Genomic DNA, 22,984 nt, shown 5'->3' with positions numbered 1-22,984 from the left:
GTTCGCTACCCGTAATCTTAATTCTCGACTGGTTTGGCTATTCGAGCGCCAAAAACAACCAGAAGTTCCCAACTTTTTAAACTTACATTATGAACGAACAAATCGAACATCAGCAGTCAATAATTTCTACCGAAAAAAGAACCGACCCGGAGTCTTCATGGCTGGATCCTCCAAGTTGGCAAACGGACTCTTCTCTCCCGTAATTATTCCCCTTTCTTATCCTAAATCCATTGATTGAATTTGCTTAACCTAAAATTAACTTTGGGCAATCTCTTCACAGCTAATTCGACACATTATGCTTAATTATGGTTGAATCGAAAATAAATATTGTGTCTATGAATTGCTTGGCCGTGGGTGAGTATTTCAGTAATGCTGAATCATCTATTGTTTGATTCAGCTTCCGCTCTATATTACACAGCTGATGTTTCTGTGTGAATGGCTAATCTTCGCGATGAATTTTCCATTAAGTCTCTCCCAATTTATAATAGATTTGCTGCTTTAGTGACGGTTTTCAGACATGAATGATGTTAGTTAGCTCTTTAGTTATACTATTAATTGCAAATGAATGAATTTCTGTTTGGATTGTTATTTGCAGTCCAGCTGATTTAGTTTAGTTCTACTTTTAATGGCTTACTGTGTAGCTATCATCTTTCGTTGTGCTTCAGGATTGGGTATCTAATTCTCCCATTGATATTTTTAAGTTTGAAATATCATTATGCATTGGAAATAAAGTTGATCTTATTCCAGGTCATCCCATCCGTGCTGAATATAGAGGCCGCCTAACGAGACTTAATTGAGTCTTCTTCTGATACTTATACGGACTCTTCTGAGTTTGGGATATCTGAAACTGAATGAAGCAGTCTATTGGGTGGTGAGGAGCCAGCTTTGGTGATCAAGAAGTCATGTATTGAGTCGTGCAGCGTGTTGATTTTGACAAGTGTAAGACCTACTCTGCACGCCCAGTTATAATCAGCTAGTAAAAGTTTTGCACTTCATCTTTTTGACTAATGTATGCCAAGTTGATGAATGCATACAAAATTTGCGTTATCAATTTACCTAACTTTCTTTTTGTATTCTTAAGATAAAAGATATTCTGGTTATTTAGTATCCTAGACCAGCTAGCCTTTCTTAAGTACAAATTGAAGTAAATTATGATTTTTTATTCTTTTATCTTAATCTTACTTTTGCAATTTCACTAATATAGCATAGCTGTAAGCTGAGAATAAATTACGTGATCATTATCCCCAACTTAGTGTATATGTCTTTAGGACGAGAAATAATTTTCTGGCGGTCATATAGAATGTCTAACGCAATTAAACAACAGCATTTGGAGACAGTACCTAATAGAGAAGGGTCTTTATACTGCTATTTTGCTTTTCTTACTCGTTAACTGGGATAAGGATTCTAAATGTTCTCATATCATATATCATGTACAGATCTGTCGGGAGAAAAATCTGATTATGACTTTTGAGTATGAAGTTCTCTCTGCGGGATCAGCTGAACCATGGTATGGCACAGATGGAGGATGTGTTTCTGCGAATGTTACTAGTACTGTTTCAGACATAGGGGGAGCAAAATTATCATGGTGGGAAAAATTTGGCGAGCAGCCATCTGCATCAATGGTAGAGTTGCAGGATGATATAAAAGTGATAACCAACACAAGATCCTAGCAAGGGCACATAACCAAATGAGGTTATATCTTTTGAATTTAAGGATTTAGATAAGTTGATGTCTGAAATTGGAAATACTCGTGGCAACTTGAGGCTTTATGCCTGATTTTCAAAGGAGAGAAATGGCAGCAGGAGTGGCCATGAAAATGGCTGCCATGTTCTGTGGCGGCAGTGATGATGAAGAGGGCATTAATTGATAAAATAGATGTCAATTTTTGGATCGAGTACTTTGATACTTTTATTCTTTGAATACCACTATCTGTGATTTTGGATGTTTAATATCAGTTCATTCTTTATACAAGATAAATAAATGAGCTTTTTGAAATTGTCTGTTATTTTGCCTTCTTTGCCTTTAGTATAAGAGGTAAGAGGTAATTGCTGTAGAATTACTGCATGTAGTTTTGTGCTCTACCTTAATACACTAGTTATTGAAGAAAACTTGGATACATGTCGAAAACACTGGAAAATGCAGTCATGTGAGTCTGATGACAATTGACTCTTTTATGGTTAGACCCGTCGTCATCCGTGCATTACACAAGAACAGGAACTGCCAGATTTTAAGGCTCTGTCTAATACCTAAACAATGATACCTTTGGAACTTTAGACCTTTTCATATTTAGCTTGTTTTGGCTCAATAAAGGCCTGGCGTATTAATTGATGTATGTGTCTTGTTTATGTGCATATCATATCTGCTTACCGAGAGTAGGCAGGATTATATCAGTGATATGTATTTAACTTTGACTGCTGCACTTTTGTTAGTAATTGTTTTTTGTAGCACATACTCACACAGACTATCAAGTTGGGTCATGAGGTGATGGCTTCTGATTGATTGAATATCAGGAAAGTTAGGAAATGCTGGCAAAACAGCACTGACTATGTTGAGCAGTCAATAATAACAAGCCATGCATCACATATTTGACGAGGACAGGCACAAAGTCTGGAATTGTTTATATACACTTGGTACATTCCGATATATTTTTTTAACTGGTAGAAAATGTATGTCCTTTTAGTGCCCTTGTAATCATGCTTGGTTGGAAAAGGGAAAATCTGAAAAAATATCGCTTGATATTTACAAAATCTTTTCTGATCTTTGCTTTTTATTTATTTTTTGGTTTCAGGAAGGATAACCTCAGATGTGTGGTGGACCATGTCTTGAGCTTTGAAGAAAAGGTAAAAAAATTACAGCTCTTTTGCTTTCTGCTTTCTGTAGTATATAGAACATTCACTGTTTAAATTAGGAGTGTCAAAATGGGTCATGACACGATAACACAATTTTTCTAACACGAAATGGCAAATCTAAGTTGAGGCTCAGCGGATTCGTGTCGAAAACGTGTCAACTTATTTATGATACGAAATAAATAGGCTATGTCATGAGTTGACTCGCGAACCCATCTAGCATGTCTAACCCGTTTACAAGTTATAATATTTATAATAATATAATATAACATAAAAATAAAAATATAATTATTAAATTAATTAAGTATAATAAAATTAATATATAAATAAAATTAATTATATTAAAATTTTGTAATTTAATACTAATTGATTAATGTGAGGTTAAAACTATATTTTAAATGGTTTAAATATTTTCATTTGTTAAGTGGGTTCGTGTCGTGTTAGTCGTGTAATTGTGTTAATCGTGTTAATCATGTTACCTTCGTGTCGTGTTAGGTTTGAAGATTTTGAAACGATAAGTTAAATGGGTCTTGTTCGTGTCGACCCTAATTGTGTCAACGGAGTAGGTAGACACGACACGAACACGACCCGACAACCCATTTTGACACCCCTAGTTTAAATATCACCACTTTGTAGTTATTATCTCTTAAAATTCATTTGATTGGATAATTTTAACAGACAGCAGCAGAGCATCTTCCTTTTTCTTTCTTTTTAGGTTCTTTCTTCTTTTCTTTTGTATTCATTTGCATTATGATTCCACTTATACATATGCATGTGTACCGTTGGATGGAAATTTTAAAATTCTGTTTTTTAATGTCTCGTAGTCATGGACCAAGGAGGACAAAATTATCTCAAGTAAAATTTCCTAATTTTTCTTGGTATAGAATAGAAAGGGAATATGAATAGTGAAGGACACATTTCTATTATTGTAAAGCGCAAAAGGAGAAGTGCATTATAGAGAATCGAATACAGTTCTTAGGAATAAAAGAATTGCATAGACTAAATGGCTTTACATGTATGTTGGAACTGTAAAGCAGATTATGAGTTCTGATTCATTCATTCTTTTAGAATTCAGTCATTCCCTTGGGTCCTATAGAGTAATTATATGATTAGCCATAGAAAGGATGTACTTTCCTCTTTAGTTATATATTGGATGATGAAGAATAAGAACATAGGGCTAATGTATTCAAGAATCAAACTTCTAGTTATGTAGTCTTCCTAACTTATTAAAGACAGTTTATGTTCATTAGACTTGATTAGAAGGAATTAGTTGAATTCAACCTAGCTGTAGATAATTGATAAAAAAACAGGAAAAAGAAATGATTTAGAAGTAGTATCTTGTATTCATAAAACTCTACAAACTGTAATTAGCTCTGGCCTGAGGCTAAGGAAACTGATCTATTCATCTATACAATGCATAAATGGCCGAGTCGGTGGCCGTAAAAATAATCCTTCTATTGGAATTGTCAAGGCAAGAAGCCAGCAATAACAGTCTGGTGGTGATTATTATTATAACTAGCATTAGCATTAGCATTAGCACTGCTGTTACTGTTTCTGTTATTGTTACTTTCTCCGGTCTTGCTATGTGTTTGAACCGCACATGAGGAGGCAGAAGGGGAAATAGCAGGAAACAGGCCACATTTCTGACATCTAGCAGTTACCAAGATCCGGCGGCAAGAAGGACAAGAAGAGTGGGATTTTAGCCAAGTGTCTATGCACCCAACATGGAACCCATGTCCACACTGTGGCAGCACTCTAACTTCATCACCCGCTGCGAACTCGCCTAAGCAGATTGCACACTCTGTTGATGCAAACTTATCCGAATCTGCTGCAACTGCAGCAGAGCCATAAGTAAACTTGGGGAGAGATTGAAGAACCTTCTTCTTTACACCCTTATTAGCAGCAGCAGCTGCTTGAGATGGAGGAGAACTAGAAGCACTGCTGCTTCGGCGGAGCCAGGCACATCTAGCTACTGCAATGAGCCCCACCACACATACAATTGCACATAAAAGAGCTGCCATTATGACCACTAAATCCGACTCAACGTTGGCAGGTTCAGCTGCCGGAGTGGAGTCAAAACCGGTGAGCATTCTTGTAAATCGAGCCATATGTTGGTCTTATGTATCGTAAATCGCAAGGTAACTGAGATTCAAGAAAGTGAGAGAAGGAAAAGCTTGTTGGGTTCAAAGGGATTGTTGATGTATATATAGGGATCAAGAATTGGGTAGTGTGGAGTGGTTTCAGAATTTGGTGGTAGGCAGTTAGAGTGGTGTACTAAGATTAGGAGAAAAGGTGAGATATAAAGAAGTTGATGGGTGATAAGAATGGAAAGGGTAGTAGAAAAGCAAAACAAAAACAATGTGGAATTAATTGTACTTGTAGGAGACAGCTTCCTCTTCCACTTTTCTTCTCATGGGTATTTATAAATAAAAATCTCAACTTTTAGACTGAATTGTAGTTTTATTGCGACTTTAAAAGTTGACAATGTCATTTACGACTAACTTTTCATTTTATAATTCTATCACCGTTTTAATAAATTCTAGTGAATTTAGGCCGATGTGACAATTAGACTCAAGTTTGGTTGTCACATCGGCATAACTTTACCAAAATTCAAAATGGTAATATAATTGATATTATCAATTTTTAAAGATCGTGGTTTAATTTATAATTCGATATAAAAATTAGGATTTTGTTTGTAAATATCTTTTGTTCTTATCTACCTCTATCTTTTTCTTAGGATAAAGTGTCCACTTTTCACATACTCTTCTCAAGTGTGGACAGGCAATACAAGTTGTCTGTTTCAGTATTGGCTTTTCCCCTTCCATTTTCTTTTTTCTCCTCTTGAGTTATATTCACACACTGAAGCTATCAAAAACTCCTAATTTTGGGTCATAGGGGTAGGAACAACTTCAAAAGTGTTGCTACTGCCACTACCTTAATACTTATCTCTTAGTGCATGAACAAAATTAGAATTTTACAAATTTTTTCTTTACTTTTGTTACTTTTTCTTGAAATTAATCTGTTTAAAAGATGGATATTGTCGGTTCATTTATTGCATTTTTCTAATTTTTGAAGTATATAAACAGAATAAAAAATTAATGACTAATTTTTCAATCTTAATCTTGTTATCTTTCTATTTGTCTTAATTAAGTTTTTAATTTCTATGAAATCCACATCCTCTGGTTAAGGATTTCAATTACATTTACATAGTACTTCCACTAAATCTTTCCCAATCTGGTTGCGCTAGGGATCTCGTAAGATCTTTCCCAATTTGTTTTTTATACATATTTCTATGCATTTGATCCTCCTAAATTGGTCAATTTATACACAATTAACACAAACAAACGCAATCCTTATAAAACCAATTTAAAACAACCTAAACAATCTGTGGTTAATACGTTCAAGAACAAAACTTCTCCATTTTTATGACCTCATAGAAGGATGGTTCATTTAAGATCAAGAACTTTATAGTGTTTTCATGTTGATTTACAAATAGACCAAAACTTAATGACATCAATCTTTTTTGAAAATTACAATAAAAACATTAAAACTATTAAAAAAAATTAAAACACATTTTTTAGGAAAAGTTTTCATTCATCATCTTAAAATTCTCGCCTTTTCTGTTCCGTATCAGAGATATATCAGCAATATATCTTTGAGGTATATTATGTATATATAATTTATTTTTTTATATGGAAAATAAATTCGGAAAATATGAAAATATATTTTTTTAGGTGCAATTAAATTTTTTGGACTTGGAGCATATTTTAGAGAGTTAAATAATTTTTTTGGATAATTTTATGGTTTCATTTTTTTAATCCAGTGCATTAATTCATAACTTTGTTAATCTCCAAAAGTTGATTTAAAAACAAAGGGTCAACACCCCCCTTAACTTGTGGCACGGGTTCATCTAATCTAATTTATATTTTTTTGAGCAACAAATCCCAAAACTCTTCATTTTTAGGTCAAATAATACCATAATTTATATTTTTATTTCAAAAAATAGATTTAAAATAATTATATCACAACAATTGAGGAGGTATCTAATTCTTTTTTTTTTCATCCCTTACCTCCGATTTGTACTTTACGCGTTTAAAAAAAATAATTATAGGGTTATTTCACCCAAAAATGAAGAGTTTTAGGATTAGTTAATTAAAAAAATATAAATTAGGTTAGTTGATTTTGTGTCACAAATTTAGAGGGCGACTTTCAGTTACATAACTTATCCCTTCCTCCATCACACACCAGTTTGGCCGTTCGATGATTTAAGAGTCGTTGCAGGTCAAATACTCTCATCTTTTCTCTCATCCCTGTGTAACCTAGCCACGGGCTGATTCCGAACTGAAACCGGATTAAAATGGGCCCGATCAAATGGACTCAAAACTGGTTAGAACAGAACTGGGCCAAAAAATAGGCCCGGAACTGGACCAATTTGCCCAAGGCTTTCAAAAATCACCAACAAATAGCCTGTAAACCTAGGGTAGGGAACCATTTATTCAAACTAACTAATTGATGAGAGTTTTTTTCTCATGCACTGACCCCAAAAAATAATGCTAAATTCAGGCTGCGGATCAATCACAAAATTAAATTCAAATAAAATTGATAATGATAATTGTAATCCGTTAAAAAAGTGAAATTTTGTTGTTCAGTATAGCATTTTTGTTACAATTAAAATTTAAAATTATGCTATATTTAATATTTTACTATATTTTTTTTACTAAAATAGCACAAAATACAATATATGTAATGAAGATGCTTTTAATAGTAAAGATCAATGGTGGAGCCACCCACGGATGGGCTCGTGCATCCGCCTTGGTCGAAGTTAATCAGGAATATTAATTTCCTTAAAATATATAATTATAAATTTTGTTTTTTTTTGTATAAAAAAATTATCGATTAGAGTTCTTTTTTTTTACAGTTCGCCTTTATGACATTATATCCTGAACAATTGGTGAATACACGCCAACAAAATAGTGGGAAAATTAATATTTTTTGAATTTTTTTATATTGATTAGTTTAAGTAATATAATTAGACTTCTTCTTAATGATTTGTTAATCACTTTATCTTTTTATTGTATAAATTAATTACTTTGAGAAAAAGTGTACCCCTTTGTACAGACGAAAAGTTCTCCCTGTATAACTGTATCACTATTGGCATTTGGATTTAAGAATCTAATGAACATTTTAAATATTTTTTATACAATTAAAAAAACATAGTTAATGTTAATTAATAAGCCGTGTTTCGGAGATTGGGATTAACCTTAAACCGTTGCTTATCTATCACGTGACGGTGGCAAGTGAGATCTTGATTCTTGCTGCCTTCATTTAATTGTTAAGCAAAACTTTCACAGTATCCATCTTAATTAATTTAATTGATTATTATGCTTAATGCTAATGCTAGAGATCTAACAGATGGTTAATAAATTTTCCCATTTGACTTGACGATCAAAACCATTTTAAAATTTTATTTTGATCAGATTATGATTTTTTAAAAGTATTATAACTGAAAAACAAAATGACTCGTAATTGAGTGTAAGTTAAGGGTAAAAGACGAGGCCAGTGGTTTGAATTTCCGTCTCCCCGATATACATTCGTAATATTTTGCAGTTAATTGGTATAATCCGTATTGAAGTGGGAGGTTCTTACGGTAAATTGTTAGACTAGTCTCCCAAGATTTATAAGTTCATATAATTTGAATGACTTATAAGAATGTTATTCATTATGAAAAATGGTAACATGTGTATATTTTATCATATATTATGGCATAAGTTGTTTTTGCTCGGTTCAATTTAAAACCAACCTTTATAATTCATCTTGCAATACTAATTATTAGGGCAAACAAAAAAGTATATATATTTAAATTTCTTTAAAAGGTTCAAAATATCTGCATATAATTTGCGTGCTTAAAGTAATGATTCCTCAAATAGCTTATGTTGCTCCAAATAGTTAATATAACAATAGAATCCATCATTCAACTTTCATTTTTTAGTTTAATTGATTATATTATACTCTGATTAATCTATATTTGAATCAATCAGTACTATATGAAGTATGAACGTAATCATTTTATATTTCAATTTAGATATATACTAATATTAAAAATTAAAATCCTAAATAAGTAAGAGGAACTAGGTATGGATTAATATAAAACTTAATGCTGTTTAATTTTAGCTGTTATATTACTCATTACTGACAACTATGATCTTAGTCAGCTGATGTACTGATACTGTACCGTGACCATACTAATTACTTCCGATAAAAAAAAGATCATACTAATTACCATATACATTAATTGAAGTGTGCATCCGGTTTTTCGTTTCGATATCGGTTTTTTAAGAATTTAAAAACCACACCGAGTTTTGACACTGGTGACTTGTAATTTTTTTATTTAAAATCTCTTTTCAAATTAATTTTTATATCTCGTGGCTGAAATTAATTCTATGTCAATCTAATATCTACTTAAAAATAAATTTAATTGTTGATTAAGTTGCAAAACGAAATTCCATGGTTTATAAAATGTAAATGAAATAAAAGAATCAAAATATCTATCTATCTATCTATCTATCTATAACTATCTTATATGTGGGAAGGGGGGGCAAGCAAAATTACGCTAATAGGCTTCATTAAGGGTAAAATTTATTAAAGAAATTGTAAAATAATAATAATAATCAAGTACAAGTAGTTTATTTGTAATAAAAAACCGATTTCAATATAAAAATAGATATTAACTGTGTTAATGACATTATATTTTAATTAGGGTTGTTCTTTATTTTCGGTAGAAGTAAACATTAACTAAGAATATAAGTGTTTGATTTCATTATAAATTAGTTAGGATACAATTGCTTGACACGTGAAAAGTCTGAATTGTAAAAACCCTGCTATAACATGATTAGCAAATTTTGAATTTTAATTGTAATAGGAGAAAGTTTTTCTATGTATAAATTAACTTTTTAATTATTTGTAAATTATCAAAAAGTGATTACATACCGAAATCCACTTCAAAATTATATAAGGTAGAAGTTAAACTCTAGCCATAATGGACATAAACATGATAAATTGTTAGGATAATCACAAAAATAATTCAAATAGTAGAAACCATGAAATAATTATAAACTGAACCTTATATATTTTTTGTAACAAAAATATTTAATTAATATTCATATATATAACGAGTCATATAACGTCATTCATATGCTATAATTAAAAATTAATTTTTTAATAATTAAAATAATATTGACGGATCATATAAAATCACTCATATACTATAATTTTAACTAATTTATTTAATATTTAATATATAACGGGTCATGTAAATGTCGCTAACATGCGTAGCACGTGGCCAAATTTACGATAATAGACTTCATTAAGGAAAAACATATATTTAAAAATATAAACGTTGAATCTAAATAAAATAATATAAATAAAAATATAATAGATTAATTAAAAGTTTAATTACAACATGAGTTTAAGTGCAAGTATAATTCAAATTAAAAGAATTCAATACAAAATATTCATCGCAAAAAAATTAATTTCAAACATAAATCCTATTAATTTAGGATTAACATAGAGTTAAATACATATATTATATTTGTTTGCATGTTCAGATAAGATACATACTAAAGTAAGTTGGAGACTTTTTATTTGTTTTAACGACCATAACCACAATTAATACTATAAGTTAATTAGAATTCCACCACTAATACTAATGGATCATACAACTGTTTCTTTAATTAACAGCCAACGATAGTTATAGAGCCTGCAATTATTAAACACAAATGAAATTTTTAAAGATTTATTCATAAAAAAAATTCTTAAAGATTTAAGAAAATAATGAAACTAATGGTAATCAAATACAAGTTCAATTCCAATAGAAAAAAACTAATTTTAAAATGAAAATAGAAATTTACCATACTATTGAAATTAAATAATTCATCTAATAATTTAATTATTATCGCTCTCTAAATTATAGAGTTTAATTTAAATAAAAATAATATAATATAATAAAAATTTGCAAATCTACAACTACAAATAGAAGCATTCACATATTTACAAATATTATAAACTTAATAGTTACCATGATAATTTCACGGGTCTGAATTTATTATAGCTTATTTTAATTTTTATCAAAAGACATGACAATAAAAAAAATTATATCAATTTATTAACAATTAAATTATTTCATTTAATATTTTAATTTATTTTAAATAATTAACGGGTCATCGCTCACGTGCGTAGCACGTGGCGAAACGCTAGTACTATACTATATATAAAAGCACGGATGGGGGGAGGGACAAGCAAATTTACTGAATAATCCTTTTCACTTTACTACTAAATAAAGGTTTTATAGTCATTAACTAATTAGTTATTTAATTAATCACTATTGTAATTAAAGTCCTAATTAAAATAGGTAGCTAAATTATCTCCAATTTAGTTTTTAGTTTGTAAAAAATAACTAAATTGTCTCCAAATTAGTAGGAATACCTATTTTTTAGTTTGATTGAATTACAAAATTAAAATACTATATTTGGTTAATATATTATTATTTAAATTTCTATCTTATTATTCAGTATGGAAAAATATTTTATAACCGAATATATTATATTTACTTTTACAATTTTTTTTAACTAATTTAATATTAATTATAAATAAAAAAATTGATATAATTATATGAAATTTACTAATATGTTTATTGACAAGTTATGTTACGAGCCACGTGCATAGCACGTAATGCGAAACTAGTTTATATAAACAACTCAAATTAATATTTAAAAGGGTAAATTCTGGTTAAATCCGGTTCAATCTGCAAAAACAGCCGACCCATGAACTGGTCTAGCCATGTTCAAACCCCACTATTAACGTTTAGGGCACGTGACCTCACTACATATAATCACACAATATGAAAAAAAATAGACTTAACAAACCTCTCATCTGACCCCTCCTCCCTCCCTCTCCGATCATAAGATCCACCAATTTGCCCACCCACCACAAAACACCATGGACCACCACCACCAATGCGTGGCGGCGCTTGTTCTACACGTTCCATCTTAGAGAGTGAAGTCAAACACAACCCTCTATATAAGAAGCCTTCACTATATTTTTATGTAAATGATAATAATGTGAGAGAGAAATTTATCAAAATGGGAAAAAATAGCAGAAGAGAGAAATTAGATGATTCAAGATCATCTCAAACACTACCTTCTTCACCTTCTCATTCATTCTCATCCTCTTCAGATTTTGAATTCACAGTCTCTCTCTCGCCGCGTAAGTCTTCCACCGCGCTTTACCGGCCGGCCGATGAGCTTTTCTACAAAGGCCAGCTCTTACCTCTCCATCTCTCTCCCCGCATTTCAATGGTCCGTACACTTCTGCTAGCTTCATCAAGCACTTCCTCCTCCTCCGACACCAACACCACCGCCTCCCGCGACTCCACCGGCAGCTCTAACGACTCCACCGCTTCGTTCGCGAGTGATCTTGTTTTACTCGGTGACTGTGACTCTTCCAGACCTAGCTCCGTCACCGAGTTTGATGACGAGTTCAAGAAACTTAATAATAGTGGAACCAAGAAAAACAACAAATATTTTTCATTATCAAGATTCTCCTCTGTTTTCAAACCGAAGAACCGCGAAAACGACGGCGTTTCCGGCTCTTCGTCGGTGAAAAGAATGAGCACGACGGCGAGAGAAGTAATAAGAAAATATTTAAAGAAAGTGAAGCCGCTTTACGAGAAACTTTCTCAGAAACAACAGCAAAAAATGGGAGTAATTAACAGTTTAAATAATCTTAATCCAATCATAAAACCAGAGAGATCCGACGTCGTTTCAGTCAAGAATGCAAGAAATAAAGAAAGCAATAACAACGGCGGTTTTTCTCATTCATTCTCCGGTAATTTACGCTATCCAAGGAGGAGAAGCTGTGTATCAAGCTGTCCGTCATCGATGAGGTCATCGCCAAGCCACTCCGGCGTACTCTGCAAGAACGCCGGTGTAAACTCCGGTAGAGGTGGAATATATTATGCAGGTGACACGTCATCAATGGAGGAATTACAGAGTGCTATTCAAGGTGCAATTGCTCACTGCAAAAACTCCATGGTTCAAAACAAGAGTATGATTATCAGTAATGAAATCTAATTTTGTTATGAATTAGAGACTTTTAGTAAATTTAATTATTTTAAATCTTTTTTAAGTTTAATTTTAGTGGCATGCATGTGAATTACTCTGGTGTTAGCTTCTTCGTAGTTGTTTCAGAGTAGCGTAGTGGTAAAAAGCTGCATGTGGTGCATTAATTAATTAATTATTCTAATTTAAGCTCTTCAACTGTGTTTTTTGGTCAGTAGTTAATTAATTTTTGGTAAAATAAAATATATTAGATTAAATTTGTCTGTTTGTAGCTTGTTTTGTAACGTGAGGAATATAAACTGGGGAAGGGAAATTGTGGAGTAGACCTGACTGACTCATAGTCTAGTTTTCTGTGCTCAATATCAATTAGTTTTTGAAAATGAGAAAATCTGTATATTAGCATTTTATTACCGCATATGTAAAAATAAAATAATTAAAAAATTTAATGAAAATTTGCTCCCTCAATTTGTCTAATTAGTACAGAGTACTTATTTTGATTTCATTGTCAATTTGGTTATAAAATTGTTCTTTTTTTTTATCAAATTTGCCCAGTTTAACATAATAATAATTATTGGAGGTGAGCTAAATGCGCCAAATTAGATTTAAACATGGGATAAATTAATAAAAAGGTCAAGTTTATGATTGAATTGATCGTAACATTAAAATATATATTAATGAACTATAGTTTGTAAGTTGATGGGGAAAATATCACTTTTTTGAATGAAGGAGAAAATACTACTTAAGTCGACAATTAAGTATAATATGGTTCTTTTTAATTGTTCTTTTTTTTTGGTTAATTACATATAGTACTCCATAAAATTATAACGTTATGTTATCGAGTACGTGTTTTACAATGCAATGTCTTATATGTATTTTTTAAAATATAAATTATATAATGTTATTACATTTAAAATAATTTGTAAATGAAGTCTGTCCAAACTCTATAGTATTGTGATTTTGTCGTTTAAGAGAGGGCAATTATTTTAATTTTGGTGCTGAATAATGCATGTGAGAAAGAGTAAATGAAGCTTCAGATTTCGCTCTCCACAATCTCAGAAATAACATAAAGACGGTGCATGTTATATATGAACCAACGATGCAATTTCGATCCCTTTGTTTTATTTTTTCCAAAATTCAAATGTGCATTTAATGCTCATATATTTTAAAATTGTTTAAATAATGGAATGTGTTGAATTTTTATTGGTTCATAAATGTTGTGTTGCCATTAATTGAGGAGATACATATTGATTAATTGTAACATCTAAATTTGTCTAAGTAGACTTGTAGTCGGTGGTTGCTTAGTGTATCCTTTCATGGACCTATAGGGTGAGCAAAAACCGAATCATATGTAAAATTGAATTGAACCGAATTAAAATTGAAAGTGAATTGGTTGAAATAGTTAAATTGGTTCGGTATAATTTAGAATTTTTAAAATATAGTTTTTAGTTCTTGTTGATTTTAGACCTCTGTAATCTGAACCGAAAACCGAATTTTTATTTTTTTAATTATATATTATAAATTAAAATATTAAATTTATTATTCATTATGTATTTTATTATAAACTAATATTAAATTATCACTTTATTTAGTAAAAGTAATAATAAATTATAAATATAATTTTAACATTTCAAAAATAGATTATGGTGAATTAAATTTTTATTTTTCTGTTTGTAACGAACCAAACTGGACCGAAACTTTGGCACATCAAATCAAAAAGCTATAAACCGAACTAAGAAAATTTGATTTTGAATTTAATAGAAATGGCTCGGGTTGATTTTGGAAATTTATACACCGAACCGAACCCAAACGAACTAGCACCTAGACTTGTGTGTCGGTTGAGCAAAGAAAACTGGTAGTAGGAATGCGATGGAGTAACGATGGATGGACAGATTACCCAAAAATGTTTGAGATGCAATTAAATGTATAAGAACATAATTTTCCAAACTTTTCTTACACTAATGATTGATTGCGAGAGGTATGGAAGAGATGGTTTCTGATCCTAAGTCTAAAATTCATAGTTGTTTTTATCTTTCTGTTTATATTTCCTCTGTTTAATACGTTTTTCTCTCATAAATCACTATGTTGTAGAAATTGGTGAGTTTAGTTTGTGTGTTTTTGATAAATTCTGTATTTTTATGTTGTTTGTGTGTTGATATTTGATTTAAGGCCTAATATCTTAAAAAACTCCGATCTTATAGTTTTTTTTTTTATCATGCCGTTGAAAATTTGTTAATTTTACCCTATTTTGCATTTTATCATTTCAATTGTACCCTAAAATATTAAATTGACGTCTTTTTTATTTGGAAAAAATTTAAAAACATTCTTCATGTATAGCATATATTAATTGTATATGTTTAAAATTTAATTATATTTAATTAAATTAATTAATAATTTAAATTAGTTATAATTTGATTATAGTTTTTAGTTAGTTTTTAAAAATAAAGGACTTGTTTGTACTTTTTTGAATAAAAATGAATTTAATTTTATTTTTAAAAATGGCTAATTGAATGGTTTCATCAATAGGTAAAAAAAATGACAAAAATTAAATTATTGGGGTACAATTGAAACGATAAAATATGATATAGGGTAAAATTTACAAGTTTTCAACGTCAGGGCAAGATCGAAAAGGGGTTATAAGGTCGGAGGTTTTTTAAGGCATTACGCCTTTGATTTAATCAATGATTATTTAACGTTTGTTGTTTAAATTTTAAATTTAAGTTTTGTTTTATAATCAAGGCTATAGTTTATCTATTAATATATGAAAAAGAAACATAACGATGATGGAAGTTTTAAAGATGTAAATAGCATTAGAAAATCTCATCACTTGAATTTAGGGAAAATTACCCTCTATATCTTATTTTTTGAAGTTTTTGCAAAAATACTTCTTTTAGTAGTTTATTAGTAGATTATTGGTATAACCACTAATAAACTACCAAAAAGGAGTATTTTTTTAAAAAAAAAATGAAAAAAACCCTTGAATTTATTGTTGTATTGGCTCTGGTAAAATTGATTTTTATGTTTTTAGCAGATCAATTATTAAATTTTAATTTAATTTTGATATTTTAATCAGTGTTTTAAAAACCGAATCGGTGGCCGAACCGGTGAGGCTACCTGTTTCCGGTTGAACCGGTTCAATGACCGGTTCAACCGGTTTGAAAAATTAAAAAAATTAAAAAAATTCCGATTCACCGGTTGTTTACCGGTTCAATCCGGTCCGATCCGGTTCAACATCCGGTTTTTTACCGGTTCAATCCGGTTCAACCGGTTAAACCGGTCCAGCCAAAAGATCTGGTTTTTCGCAGTTTCAGACCGGACCACTAGCCGGTTCGCGGTTCAACCAGTCCGACCGGCCGGTCCGGTTTTTAAAACACTGATTTTAATAGTTGATTTGCGGTGTATTTAAATATTTTTATCAATATATACTACACTTTTGGAGGCTTTTCAGATTTATGAATGTGGACTACTATTTACCGCCCCAAATAACCACCCACCGCCCAACTTTTGACCAAACTACCCCTAACCTATTTTCAGTTTTTTTTTTAAATCAATTCTTTCAATTCAATTAAAAACCCAACGAATATTCAAGCGGATTTATAATAAAAATGTTAAAATCGACTAAAAATAAATCTAACAATTAATCGGTTTTAAATTTGTTCATTTAAAAAATTTTAAATTTTTTTTTAAAATTTTGTAATGGACAATCGCCCTAAGATGGCGATGGTCCAATGGACCATCGCCATCTCCTGGCGATGGTCCATTGGACCATCAGCTTTGGCGATGGTCCAATGGACCATCGCCAGGAGATGGCGATGGTCCATTGGACCATCGTCCAGCTTTGGCGATGATCCATTGGACCATCGCCAAAGCTGGACGATGGTCCATTGGACCATCGCCATCTCCCGTCGATGGCCCATTAAAAAATTTTAAAAAAAAAAATAAAAATTTTTAAATGAAAAAATTTAAAACCGATTAATTGTTAGATTTATTTTTAGTCGATTTTAACATTTTTATTATAAATTCGTTCGGATATTCGTTGGGTTTTTAATTGATTTGAGAGAATTGAATTTTTTTTTAAAAAAATGAAAATGATTTAGGGGTAGTTTGGTCAAAAGTTGGGCGGTGGGTGGTTATTTGGGGCGGCGAATAGTACTACCCTTTATGAATTCAAGAGTGATTATTTATAATATTATTATTTAATTTACTTTTATTGATAAAATAAGAAATTGAACTTCATTGTGATTGAGTTTTCTTATTGGGATTTTTATTCTATAATTACGGAGCTTTTGTATTATATTCAATTTTATCACCCAATTGACAATAAAAAATAATTTTAATTTTTCCTTTCCAGTCTCTAAAATTGATTTAATTTAAAACTAGTTCAACATAATTTAGGTATAATTTAATTATTCAATACTTTTTTGATTAAAATTTCGGTTTAAATCATACTATAATAACATTACCTACTAAACACATATTTATATTGGAACTATAAAAAAATATCAAGGGCTACTTTTGGTGACAAGATATGATAAATAGTTTATAGACAGATATATAGGGCTCATCATACGACAGCAATTTATGTAGAATGTTGGATAAGTATTTGTTTGATTGAATCTATTCTAATTAACTTTGTATGAGAGGTCACAAATTAAGTCCCACCCCATGTATTTCTTGGCTGACATTTATCAATTAAATTACTCATTTTGGATTCATAATTTTTTCCCCACCAATATGGATTTTGTTGTGCAGCTACATTAGTTCATTTTAGCCAATCTCAGTTTCATTTCAGTTTCCATTGCAGCTTGTTGTTTAAGAATAAAAAATATAAATTAAGAAAGATTCGTATAAAGAGTTTGGTAAGCAAGAGACCCAATGTGGAATTTGCAAATCCAGAGAAATAGAGGAAAATATCAGCTCACACGGGTTTGGTCTAGTCTAGCTAGTGGTTTAAGTTTTAACTGTGTAAACACTATGGTCGTGGTTTCAAATTTCGGCTATGCCTTTTTTAATAAATAGAGTAGTTGTGACCGGACTGCTGGTCATTATATTACAAGAGATGTAGGCTTGCGGACCGTTTATATCTAGAGTTTGACAGTGATCTTAGAGTTCGATTCGGAAGAGTCCTCGCCACATGAAAAAGGAAAAATTCTCGATGCTAAGCTGTAATGTTTTGAGCAAATAATAATACAAACATACACAGACTATATAAGTAGGTAAATGTTTAAATAGTATTTTTGGTCCGGTTAAGTTTGGGTGTAGGCCATGTCAATGCAAAGTGTTGTGGCTATCTGATTGGCCAGGTAGGTAGCTTATGTCAATTCTGCTTATCATCATACTTTTTTCTGTCTATAATTTCTTTTTAATTCATCAAAGCTCACATAATTAACTTTATACTCTCATTTCTCATTGATTTCCATACCATAAGGCTATTATATTCAGCAATAGCGCATTTTTTTCATCGTTTTTGGATGAAAAAATCACAGGACGTAAAACTTTATAAATCGACAACTTAATTTGTTGATCAACTTTCAAACCAAGCTAATATATAGATCCAACTGTAGACCTGTCATTAGGTCGGACCGCACAAGTGTCGGATTTGAGCATTTAGTTTTTACATTAAATCCGACTCAAATCTAAACTTGTATTAACTCCGCTTTTAATGTACGGACTTGAATTTTTATACGGATGAAATTTTATATAGATTCGAACACAGTAAAAAAATCCTATAAATTTAATGTAGGGCTTTCATAAAAATACTTTTTGTCAAACTGTTGCAAAAACACATCCATATTTCTTTACAAAAATACAATTCAACGTTTTATAAAATACGCTTTTCGGTAGATCATTGGTAGATTTTTGATAAATTCTTAGAAACTAGTAATTTTAAATAAAAATAGCGCATTTTTATCAAAAATAAGAACGAGCATCTTTTGCCAAAAAAAATATATAGCGTAATTTCATCTTTAATATATGAGCTGATCTTATATACTCCAAACCGGATTTAATTTTTTATTTAAAAAATTTAAATTAGGTTGAATCCGTTGAGAATCCGTCCAGATTCGGCTCGTAAACATGTATAAAAATAGGAGCTTGACTATTAAGTCAATTAGTGAAGAAGTCGCACTCAAAAATGTATGTATACAATCTAAAAGTGTGAAGTGAAAGCTGAAAAGAACTGAAAAAACCTGAAGGAAGGGGCAGGATAGTTGATAGGGATGGAACTCAAAAGTTAACATCAAACTTTTGGATTGTGAATTATTAGACATTCAAATCTATCCACACACAGCTCATATGTCATCGATCCTTCACATTCACTCTAATTTATATGGTCCTATTTTTCATGCCAACATAATTTAGAGACATCACTTCAATTTATATTGTTTTATTTATTTTTCTTTGTAGATAGTACCATATAATTTAGAGAGATCACTTCAATTATATGTTTTTATTTATTTTTCATTGTAGATAATAACATATAATTTATATTGGGTTCACTCGGTCCGGGTATGCATTCAATTTAAACGGAATCGAATTAAGTTGAAATTTATTTATTTTTTCAAAATTGAATTGGACCAAATTTATAAAAAGAAATATAAAATTAAATCAATTGGTTTCATTCTTTAATTTAGAATGCACTAAACTTATCTAAAACTTTTTTGTATCAATAAACGAATAACATCTTTTCAAGATATAAATACAAAGGAGAACGCAAAGAAATTGTTCAAAAAAAAAATTTAGATCTATAATAAATCTGAAGAGCGTTCCAAGATATAAATATTAAATATGTAAAGAAATTGTTCAAATGAGAACACAAGAAACTCTTAACACCAACGGCACTTATTCTGATCGATTTCTATACGAAGTACCACCAGGTGATCTTAAAGAGCGCGAATCATTAGAGTTAAATTTCTTAAATAAATTAAGAAAAAATACCTTGCAGAGCTCACTATTTAAAAAGGATAAAACTCATATAGAATAGATAAAACGCATATAAAAGGTGGACGAAACTAAAACACACAAAAAATATATAAAAAAACTAATATAAAAAACCATTTATTTAATGAAAAATGAGAAGATTTGGAGAGATATGGAAGGTAGGGAGGTGAATGGTAGGGTTACGGTGTTGTTGGTTGTGCAAGGAATGAGATGGTTTGAAATTTTTTTTGTTCAATAGAAGATAGTTTCATCTATAGATGAAAAATCGACAATTAAAGTCGCAACTATTACATAAATTGAGCTGAAAATAACAATAAATGAGATTGTTTGATAATTTCAAGTGTCAGCCAAAATAAACACACTTAAATCTAAACATAAATCTAGACAAATGTGAATAAAATTTAAATGATTGCAAAAAGAAAATTAAGATTTATTAAAAATCCAGACAATAAAATTCAAGTTATAAAAGTTAAATTTAAACAAATTTTTTAAAAGAAAACGCAAGAAAATCAAATTTTGACAGTAAATTTATTCTAATCAATTTCAAAACAAAGAGCCACCAAGCGATTTCGGAAAGCGCAACATCGTATTATAATACTTAATCTTTTGTATGAAATTTAGAAAACATTACCTTGCAAAACTCTTGGTTTGAGAAAGGCACAAACCATTTAAAGTGGATAAAAATTTATATAAAGTAGATAAAACTGTAAAAAAGGCGGATAATAAAAGATATAATATGTACTCCCTCCGTCCCATTCTAATTGAACACTATTTCCTTTTTGGGTGTCTCATTCTAATTGACACTTTCCATTTATAGAGTAGTTTTTACACTACTTTTCTCTTATACCCTATTCAATTAATGCATTTAGAAAGCATATTTTTGAAAAGTTGTGATGCATTTAATGTAAAGTAAGGATATAAAAGTAATGTTACTAAAATTTCTTAAATAATGTGCAATTGGAATTTTCTCAATTAGAATGGGACGGAGGAAGTATTAAATAACTATTATTTATAATAGTAGAAAACTTAGAAGATAAAAATATAGTTTTTAGTTAAAATAATAATCAAAAACCATCTCTCATGGAAGTATTCGGCGCTGGCTAATACAAGAAATAAAAGCGCTAAGCTTGGTTTAGATAAAAGATAAGCAAAGATTTGGAAATAGGATTGATTATTTGATTACTAACATTATTTTTTATCTTTGGGCTCTATATACAGTACCACTCAAGCTTAGATACCAACTGCAATTTTACTTTTTATAACCGGTAAAAATAACCTGGAGATTTTAAGGAAAAAGGAAACATTTTATCCTTCATATTTGATATAAGCTTAATAATAACCCATACATAAAACTTTTAGCTGAGTAAATATTAAATGTTATATATTTAAAATATCTAAACTTTTATGAACTCAATATTAACATATTGACATATCCCATGAATCTGATATAGTTAATATATACCATGGAATAATTTAACCTTTTATTCTAGGTTAATAACAAATAAATAACAGCTAAATCATCTTGTTTTTTAAGTAATTTTTTTCGAAGTTTTATTATTCATAAGTGGTCCAACGTAATTTGATTTTTTTGGATAGATAACTGCTGAATTATAATATGACAATTTCTTCTACAAATTAGGCACATAATTATTGGCTTTCATTATCTTTATTTAATTTATTCTTTTATCATAGTTACTTAAATTAATTTTTTTTAATATATAAGATTTTCAATCAAAATATAATGAAGAGCACTTCATTTTGATTGTTATATGAGGATTTAATTATAAAATTAAACAAAATAGATTCGAAGTTTATAAAATATATGTATTAAACATAATGTGCTGAAATGTTAATTTTATACCTATAAATATTTCATATTTAAATATACTAAAACCATTAATAAGTTAATACATGTAAATATAGGTACGAATATAAATATTCTTTAGTGTATATAAATGATGATGAAGTGGTGAAAGTTGGATATATTAAAAGAGTTAAAAAAATTAAAGCATAGACACAAGAATAATTATTGAAAACAGATATGTAAATTATTTTATCTCCAAAATTAAGTATCACAACTGAAAAATTCAAGGAGGCTTTCTATTTCTCTTTAGATATAAATATTTATCAATAGTATTATGAGAAAATAAATAAATAAATTATATATAAGAAATGAACTATGTATAATTAAATTAACATTACTTCATAAATACAAGGAACACTTCTACTAATTAAAAATATTTGATTTATTAGGTCAGTTCGATTAATTTAGATAATTCAAAACTCAAACTAACTGAAAACCAAAAATTAAAAAATCGAACCGATAGAATTCAAATTTGTCACCGAATCGACCGAGAATCATTACGTTGGTCGGTTCGATATTTTGTTTCCTCCTAAAACCACACTGCTTGTGATTTAAATACTTCTTTAAGCATATCATATGTGGTGGATAGAAAAATAAAATAAAAGATAATTTATTTAAGCATTGAAAAATATGTTTATCGGTCAAAATGATAAAAAAATTAATCATTTTAAATAATTTTTTTGAGTTCGAGTATTATGAATAAACAAAAATACATTACTTAATACTAAATTATCCGGAATACAAATTTGCTTGTGGATATCATATGATTAAATACCGAAAGGTCCAATTGTAACAGAATTATTAAATTAGAAAATGATTTTTAAATTTTAAAAGTTTTGGACAAATTGATAAACAAGTTTAAAAAATGGACTTCTTAAATATTGATTGAAGACTGAATTTTACTATTCATGTTAATTAATTAGAACAACGAGCAGTATATTATCATGTCCATGCTAGTGTTTATTAGCTCGGTGATCTTATTTGTCAAAAAATGAAAGTTGGTTCAAATTCTAAAATTTGTGTTGTAATTACAAATCACGTTAAAATTCATGATTTAATATAAAATTAACCTTAAAATTAAACCCTGGATATAAGAATAATTACTAAAACAAATATGTAAACTATTTTATTACAAGGACTAAGTATCAAAAGTGACAAATTTAAAAAAAGTTCCATTCGAAAATATAGTTAGATATAAAATATTTGTCAATATAATCATAAAA

General features: G+C 29.8%; 2 protein-coding genes and 1 long non-coding RNA gene across 4 annotated transcripts; 2 read left to right on the top strand and 1 right to left on the bottom strand.

Moving 5' to 3' along the window:
• LOC130015143 (uncharacterized) lies at positions 1–1,995 on the top strand. Of its 2 annotated transcripts, XR_008790134.1 has the most exons (4): positions 1–199; positions 596–671; positions 748–939; positions 1,437–1,995. It is a non-coding gene; the product is annotated as an uncharacterized LOC130015143 (long non-coding RNA). The 2 variants fall into 2 exon arrangements; XR_008790133.1 differs by lacking the exons at positions 1–199; positions 596–671 and adding an exon at positions 206–354.
• Positions 1,996–4,166: 2,171 nt separating this feature from the next.
• On the bottom strand, positions 4,167–5,288 carry LOC126669241 (RING-H2 finger protein ATL80-like). Its single transcript, XM_050362655.2, has one exon. The coding sequence runs from the start codon at positions 4,952–4,954 to the stop codon at positions 4,313–4,315; it is 642 nt and encodes a 213-aa protein (XP_050218612.1). The 5' UTR covers positions 4,955–5,288; the 3' UTR covers positions 4,167–4,312.
• A 6,482-nt stretch (positions 5,289–11,770) lies between these two features.
• LOC126670764 (probable membrane-associated kinase regulator 1) lies at positions 11,771–13,159 on the top strand. Its single transcript, XM_050364585.2, has one exon. It carries the CDS (start codon positions 11,858–11,860, stop codon positions 12,971–12,973), a length of 1,116 nt encoding a protein of 371 aa, XP_050220542.1. The 5' UTR covers positions 11,771–11,857; the 3' UTR covers positions 12,974–13,159.
• The last annotated feature ends 9,825 nt before the right edge of the window (positions 13,160–22,984 follow it).

Source organism: Mercurialis annua, linkage group LG2, assembly GCF_937616625.2.
Source record: "Mercurialis annua linkage group LG2, ddMerAnnu1.2, whole genome shotgun sequence".
Classification (NCBI taxonomy): Eukaryota; Viridiplantae; Streptophyta; class Magnoliopsida; order Malpighiales; family Euphorbiaceae; genus Mercurialis; species Mercurialis annua.
Note: the sequence above shows the minus strand (reverse complement) of the source record. Positions and strands in the feature narration are given on the sequence as shown.